Here is an 8,346-nt window from a genome sequence, read left to right on the forward strand (position 1 = left end):
TTAAAACTTGAAAATTTGAAACAACGTTCAAGCTAAGAAAGAACTCCATAAAACAAGCAAGCAGAAGAGATCAATCACATTTTTGTTCAAATAGAGCTCACAATACCCTCCATGCAAATTTGTTAATCAATGCTAAAATGGAAGCACGAAAGAAAAATAAAAGCTTCCTAATATCTCAATCAATATTCATGTAGGCTCTTTAGTCAAATGTGATGTGGAGATTTCAAACTTTGAGAGAAAAAGAGTTATTGAATAATTTCAGAATCAAAGAAGCAAAAATCAAAATATATTATGATAACTAGACCAAAATATATCTAAGAATCACCAGTTTCACAACATAATAAAACAAATAGATATTAGGCATAACTTCGTTAGAGAAGAAATTGAGAAAACAGAAACCTACGTTGCCAAGATTCATACCTCTAGCAATGCTTCGACAGGCTAACCAAGTTGGTTAGAAAAAAAATCAAAACAAAATACCTATTTTCTGATGTAACCGTTAGGCTCATTGTTGAAGCATATCCTTTAAATTTCTACATGCAAAAAAAGTCATAAATGAAGTTGAAAGATAGTTCATTTTATAAAATTCTTCACACAGATTGAAAAGCAATAAAGAAGATAAACCTAACAAAACCAGTTAACCTTTATGTTCTTTCTACTTTCACTAACCTTTCTCTTCATCTTCTTCTATTTATTGATTGTTCTAGCTTTAGAAATCTCTATCCCTTCTCTTATGTACAACTAAAACAAAAGAGGAAAACTTTTAAGAGACCTGAGATATGCATGACTCTAAGGTGGAGAGTAACTCAAGTGGAGTCCTTTGCATTTCAAGGTGCTCTACCTATGTGGTAGATAGAAAATCAGCATGGAAGAATCTCTTATACAAAAAGATTTCACTTTGGTATGGACATTTGAGTTTTAGATCCAACAGAAAGAATAGTTGATAATCAACTAAGAAATACTCAACAATGGCATGAAAACAAGCAACAAAACCTATTAAGAAAGCAAGAATTACCTCAAAGTATCCTAGAATTTTCATCGAGAATTAAAGAACCTACAAGATTACCACAAATGAATGGAAACAGAGAAAAAGACCTTTATATAGATTCAGATCCTTCTAAGAAAGAGGAATTAATTCATAAATCCTCATCCCAACATTCTTCCAAGATTTCAGACCCTAACATTGTTTCACACCCATTCAACATTACAGAAACATGAATTAAGAAAATTTCCAAATTTCAAAAGAAAAATCTAACCCCAATAAAAGAAAATACAAATTCATCAAAATTTTAAGTTAAAAAAGACGGTTATTTCCATACCCAATCTCAAACTCAACAAACTTTAATTTTTGTTTTTAAGAACATTCCACGAGAATTGCAAGCATTCTACTTCATCTAACCAATCGAACTTTAAGGGCTAGGAAAATCTGGTTTTTGTTAGGCCAAAAGTAAACAGATCCCCACACAAGTTCTGACACTGAGGGAGCCCAACGCATTCTACTTGACCTAATCGGCTGAACTCTAAGGGCAAGGCAGGTCTGGTTTTGGTTAGGCCAAAAGTGAAGAGTTCCTCACACAAGTTCTAATACTGAGGGAGCCCAACGCATTCTACTTGACCTAACAGGCTGAATTCTAAGGGCAAGGCAGGTCTGGTTTTGGTTAGACCAAAAGTGAAGAGTTCCCCGCACAAGTTCTGATACTGAGGGAGCTCAACGCATTCTACTTGACCTAACCGGCTGAACACTAAGGGCAAGGCAAGGCAGGTCAGGTTTTGGTTAGGCCAAAATTGAAGAGTTCCCCACACAAGTTCTGATACTGAGGGAGCCCAACGCATTCTACTTGACCTAACCGGCTGAACTCTAAGGGCTATGTAGGTCAGGTTTTGGTTAGGCCAAAAGTGAAGAGTTCCCCACACAAGTTCTGATACTGAGCGAGCCCAACGCATTCTACTTGACCTAACCGGCTGAACTCTAAGGACAAGGCAGGTCTGGTTTTGGTTAGGCCAAAAGTGAAGAGTTCCCCACACAAGTTCTGATACTGAGGGAGTCCAACGCATTCTACTTGACCTAACTGGCTGAACTCTAAGGGCAAGGCAGGTCTGGTTTTGGTTAGGCCAAAAGTGAAGAGTTCCCCACACAAGTTCTGATACTGAGGGAGCCCAACGCATTCTACTTGACCTAACCGGCTGAACTCTAAGGGCAAGGCAGGTCTGGTTTTGGTTAGACCAAAAGTGAAGAGTTCCCCACACAAGTTCTGATACTGAGGGAGCTCAACGCATTCTACTTGACCTAACCGGCTGAACACTAAGGGCAAGGCAAGGCAGGTCAGGTTTTGGTTAGGCCAAAAGTGAAGAGTTCCCCACACAAGTTCTGATACTGAGGGAGCCCAACGCATTCTACTTGACCTAACCGGCTGAACTCTAAGGACAAGGCAGGTCTGGTTTTGGTTAGGCCAAAAGTGAAGAGTTCCCCACACAAGTTCTGATACTGAGGGAGCTCAACGCATTCTACTTGACCTAACCGGCTGAACACTAAAGGCAAGGCAAGGCAGGTCAGGTTTTGGTTAGGCCAAAAGTGAAGAGTTCCCCACACAAGTTCTGATACTGAGGGAGCCCAACGCATTCTACTTGACCTAACCGGCTGAACTCTAAGGACAAGGCAGGTCTGGTTTTGGTTAGGCCAAAAGTGAAGAGTTCCCCACACAAGTTCTGATACTGAGGGAGCTCAACGCATTCTACTTGACCTAACCGGCTGAACACTAAGGGCAAGGCAGGTCTGGTTTTGGTTAGGCCAAAAGTGAAGAGTTCCCCACACAAGTTCTGATACTGAGGGAGCCCAACGCATTCTACTTGACCTAACCGGCTGAACACTAAGGGCAAGGGCAAGGGCAAGGGCAAGGGCAAGGGCAAGGGCAAGGGCAAGGGCAAGGGCAAGGCAGGTCTGGTTTTGGTTAGGCCAAAAGTGAAGAGTTCCCCACACAAGTTCTGATACTGTGGGAGCCCAACGCATTCCACTTGACCTAACCGGCTGAACACTAAGGACAAGGGCAAGGGCAAGGGCAAGGGCAAGGGCAAGGGCAAGGCAGGTCTGGTTTTGGTTAGGCCAAAAGTGAAGAGTTCCCCACACAAGTTCTGATACTGAGGGAGCTCAACGCATTCTACTTGACCTAACCGGCTGAACACCAAGGGCAAGGCAAGGCAGGTCAGGTTTTGGTTAGGCCAAAATTGAAGAGTTCCCCACACAAGTTCTGATACTGAGGGAGCCCAACGCATTCTACTTGACCTAACTGGTTGAACTCTAAGGGCAAGGCAGGTCTGGTTTTGGTTAGGCCAAAAGTGAAGAGTTCCCCACACAAGTTCTGATACTGAGGGAGCCTAACGCATTCTACTTGACCTAACCGGCTGAACTCTAAGGGCTAGGTAGGTCAGGTTTTGGTTAGGCCAAAAGTGAAGAGTTCCCCACACAAGTTCTGATACTGAGGGAGCCCAACGCATTCTACTTGACCTAACCGGCTGAACACTAAGGACAAGGGCAAGGGCAAGGGCAAGGGCAAGGGCAAGGGCAAGGCAGGTCTGGTTTTGGTTAGGCCAAAAGTGAAGAGTTCCCCACACAAGTTCTGATACTGTGGGAGCCCAACGCATTCTACTTGACCTAACCGGTTGAACACTAAGGGCAAGGCAGGTTTGGTTTTGATTAGGCCAAAAGTGAAGAGTTCCCCACACAAGCTCTGATACTGAGGGAGCCCAACGCATTCTACTTGCCGGCTGAACTCTAAGGGCAAGGCCACGGTTTTGGTTAGGCCAAAAGTGAAGAGTTCCCCACACAAGTTCTGATACTGAGGGAGCCCAACGCATTCTACTTGACCTAACCGGCTGAACACTAAGGGGTAGGCAAGTCTGGTTTTGGATAGGTCATGTTTTCAGCAACACATGTTTTCAGCATATATTATTATGTACAATATTCAGAAAATTGATAACGTGTCTTTTGCTCATTTCTAAGTTATCAAAGTACGCATTTTCAACATATTTAAGATATTCAAATAATAAGCATAATCACAAACCCGAGCTTCATGCTCAAAGGTTAGGCAGACATGATTTTCTAAACTAAAAAATAAAGTAGACACGGTAATCATTCTAAGAATAGAGAATTTGAAAATTTTTAAAATTTAGGCATTTTTTATAAAATGAAAATTTCCCAAAGGACATGGAACATGCAAGGCTACAACCCCACCCCCCACTTAAAATTTTGCTTCGTCCTCAAAGCATTTTAAGCAAGATTTTAATGATGGAAAAAAAAAAGAGAGAAACAGAAAACCTCCCGTTGCTTGCAAAGGTTCCAAGTTTGGTTATACTTCATTTTCCTTTATTCCTACAAAAAGAAAACAAGAATTTCTATCAAATTTTATTAAAGAGGTTAAACTAAAATTTTTAAAAAAATCTACAGAATTTAAAAGAAAGCGGTAAAATTTTGCATTGTTTAAGTTCGATCGTGCAAACGTACTTTTCCTAATTCAATCGGGATCAATGACCAAAGGTTTCGCAAATACTATCAAACCTCATCTAGAAAATCTTCAAAACTTTTATTCCATAAGTCTTCTCTTCGTCCTTATTCGGCATTGTCCTTACTCCAAGAACAAAATTGATCGTTCAAACATGTCACTTTTAAAAGTTTTATTTATTTCGTTCTCGATATATCCAAATTCAAAGATAGTCTAGTGAAAAAGGGTATTATTTGTGAAAGATGGAGAACTTTTGGTGCTATCTCCAACCATCACTTAGTTAAATTCTATCTAAAATATTTTCCACAGAGAAACCTATGATAAAAAAACAGAGAAAAGAAAGACAAACAAAATATATCATTGTTGAACAAGCACAGATGACAATCAAGAAACAATGGAGCAAGAGGGCTAACCTACCTTTCCCTCCGTAAAGCAGCTAAAAACCGTCCAGGAAGAGAGACAATTGCGATTATCCACATCAAAGTTGTCCAAAATATGTTCAAGTGAAGACTGACCGAGGTCTTCAACAGCTCCAACCAAGTTTGAACAACAACAACAAAGGTTTTCAAGATAAATGAGCATGTCCGCATGAAAAACAAGAAAGGCCTCGTGACCAATAATATTGTAACATTCAGGAATTCTGAAAGAAAAGCCATTGAACCCACAAGTACCACTACCTTTGTTGCTGAACTACATGCCAATGACTTCTCCGAAGCTGTAACCAGATTTATTGAACCCCAATTCTGCTAAACAAACAAATCCCTTCAACCAAACTGGCACCGAGGAAGCCATATAATCAATTGAGCAGGTAAGAAATCAATACCAAATTTTCATGAAAAGCTATTCACTAAGATAAGAACTTCAGAACAAAAGGATGACGACCGACCTTTTTACTAACTGAAGCGTAACATAAAAGACAAAAGAATAAACTATTATTAAGAATAAGCATGGTTATGACATTATGTATTATCACACCTTGAAGCATTCACGCCAAAGATTGCTTTTTGAAACCAGAATACAGATCAGTCTTATGCTTTTTCATGTTATGCTTTTTCATATTTATGACGTTTTGTATCTTCCCTCCTTTTCTCTTACAAAATTCTAACTAAATCAATCTTTGAGTGTAGTTAATCCATCTAAAAAAAGATGAAAATGCTAAAACAAGCACAAAAGTGGCGGTTAACATACATGGCTTGCAAGCATATAAAGGAAGAGATCGAATGCAGCAAATAGCCTTCATTGTAGATGTTCCTTTGGAAATGAATTCATGGTTCTTAGGTAGGTTAGCTTTCTTCGAATTTACTCTCCTTGAAACTTCAAAATTGGGTAGCTTATGGTTTTTATTTTATCATTTGGGTGGAATGTTAAGATTTTAGTGTAATTATTTGTTTCTATCTTTGGGATGTTTGAATTCCTCGATTGGAAGTTTTCCGTAACTTCCTTAGTTCCTTGGTAATATTTTCATTTGATCAACAAAAATTTTCTATTTCGAAGTTGAAAGAATCAAGGTAATAATGTGACAAATACGGATCGGGAGAAATGCAAGAGTTCTTATTAGAAGAATTGGGATGGGGAGAAACTCTGGCCTCTGTCAAGGTTCCACCTTCAGTTTGGTGAACTTTTTCTAACTCAGGAGCCCCTTAGTGCACAAGATTTTAGAATGTTTTCCCTTCTCACTTTACTTTAAATAGTATCAAAGAAACTTTTTAGTTCTTTTTGTGGGGGACAAACTTACCTAAAGAGACTTAACAGAGTAACAAAAGAATGCAACACTAAATGGTAGTTATAACGGAAAGCATACAGCATTTTCTTTGGCCATAACAGCCTCCACTTTTAGAGATATTCCTTTGTTTTACTTGTAACTTTATCCTTTCCCGGCAAGGGTTCGTGTTCTATTTTCATGTATGGTTTTCCTTCTACTTCCCTTTACTGGGCCCTTTTCTAGTCCTTTTAGTGCACTCATGACCTCACGTTAAATGTTCGTTTTCTCCAAATGAAAGTTGTGCCTTAATTAATCCATTAATGAAATAGTAATGAATGAAGGAATGGAAGTACCTTGTACCACATAAAGCTTAGGTTTAAAAGTTGTGTTTCTATCTCATACACACAAATTACCTCAGCACATATTCTACTAACGGTTGAAACGGTTTCTACTGGACGTAATCCACGATGTCTCAGCCCCAAGAAGAATTGCATCACCTCCTGCATACTCATGAGAAGAAAAGTTATAAAAAACTCCATACAATCATACCCCCTGTCAGGAATGGAACTAAGAGCCCTGATTCGTATATAATGATACAATTGAACATAAAATAGATAAATTTTAAAAAGTTCAACCCAATCTTCAACATTAGTTATTATGAGATCTGTGGCTTTAGAAGGTAGAGAGGGATTCAAAAGAACCATGACTTAAAAAATCCCTAGATCTTCGGTCTTTAAACAATAGAGATTTAAAAATTGAATAACTCACCATCAAGTACAGCATTGGCAACAAAAGTAGCTACTGACGTGTAGGTCTCAAGTTGTTAGTCGTGCTGTCTACCACACGAGTTAAAACAGCAGGCTTTCCAGCCATATTACATCTATAAAGGGCAGTTTTCTGAAACAAAAACACCTGTAACAATGTAGAAAACAGAAATAATCAATACTAAGGAAACTATGGTAAAGAATACGAGTAAAATGTGAGCTGACAATGACTTACCTCTACACTTTCCATCTTTATTTGAGTTTGGTTAAGGTGAACATATGGCAAGTGGGTTCAATTCCTTTTACCACAGAAAATTATAATACATGTTCTTTCGCTACTTAAAACCCAAATTCCACAACCACAGTTATGCAAGAAGAAGAACAACAACAAAAATGCCTCTTAAACTCCAACAAGAAGTACAGAAGAACTTGAATTCCAAAAGGGAACTTAACTTACCTCCGTACTTCCATGGCTGAATAGAGTGAGCTAGAAATTAGAAAACACAAAGAATGAAGCTGATTTTGAGGTGCATCCGGAAGGCAATTTAAAGCTTTTGGCAGTAGCTATGTAACAAATTTCCAAAGCGAGCCGCCATAATCAACTAAAAACAAAAATCAAAATGAATGAGTAATCAAAGTAATATTCAGTATATCTGAAAAACAAACATAGTTATTCTGACAAACCCTGCATAATTATTCTGAGATTATAAAGATGGTGTTTAAAATGTATTCAATTCATTTTAAAAGGTTAACCATGAAAAGGAAGAACAGTGGAGACCATGAACTACTAAAAGCTGACAATGACTTACCTCTACACTTTCCATCTTTGCAAATATTTGAGTTTGGTTAAGGTCACCTAGCTTAGAAAGAAATTGTCGAGCCTACATAAAAATTTAATTTAGCAATCAATATCCTCTATTGTAATAATCAACATAGTCAAATCACCCATAGTCAGATCATTTGTTTAAAGTGAAGACTCAATGCAAGGAAATAATACTTGTCGAACATCTTCCACATGTCTAGCATGTGACAGAGAGAGGAAGTCAACCTTGTTTTTTACTCCCCACGTAGCTATCTAAAGTCACCAGTCACGATAAAAAAAAAACTATGAGCTACCAATCATGTTAAGGTTGTATAAGCTAATTGCAAGCAATCAAAGAGACTTAACATGCATAACAAACAAGAAACTGAAGAATGTTACTCTTTGTCTTTCTCATCAAGTGTTGGAAGATCAATGTGAATTTCAGAAGCATGCAAAGAGTACATTGTACCAACCAACGTGGCAGAGTTCTTTACCACACAACCAACATCATCTCCTTTCACTTTGAAAACCTGATAAATCCCCCAACAGACATAACTCAGCATAACATCATTTACCACGATT

At 38.4% G+C, this 8,346-nt stretch overlaps 1 protein-coding gene across 1 annotated transcript; it reads right to left on the minus strand.

Annotated features, from left to right (window-relative positions):
* Positions 1 to 4,909: 4,909 nt before the first annotated feature.
* On the minus strand, positions 4,910 to 7,564 carry LOC127151345 (uncharacterized). Its single transcript, XM_051090856.1, has 4 exons — positions 7,198 to 7,564; positions 6,967 to 7,110; positions 6,612 to 6,698; positions 4,910 to 5,242 (listed from the first exon to the last, which is right to left on the minus strand). The coding sequence occupies exons 2-4, from the start codon at positions 6,979 to 6,981 to the stop codon at positions 4,910 to 4,912; spliced, it is 435 nt and encodes a 144-aa protein (XP_050946813.1). The 5' UTR covers positions 6,982 to 7,110; positions 7,198 to 7,564.
* Between the last annotated feature and the right edge of the window lie 782 nt (positions 7,565 to 8,346).

The sequence above is a fragment of the Cucumis melo genome, chromosome 10 (genome assembly GCF_025177605.1).
Source record: "Cucumis melo cultivar AY chromosome 10, USDA_Cmelo_AY_1.0, whole genome shotgun sequence".
Classification (NCBI taxonomy): domain Eukaryota; kingdom Viridiplantae; phylum Streptophyta; class Magnoliopsida; order Cucurbitales; family Cucurbitaceae; genus Cucumis; species Cucumis melo.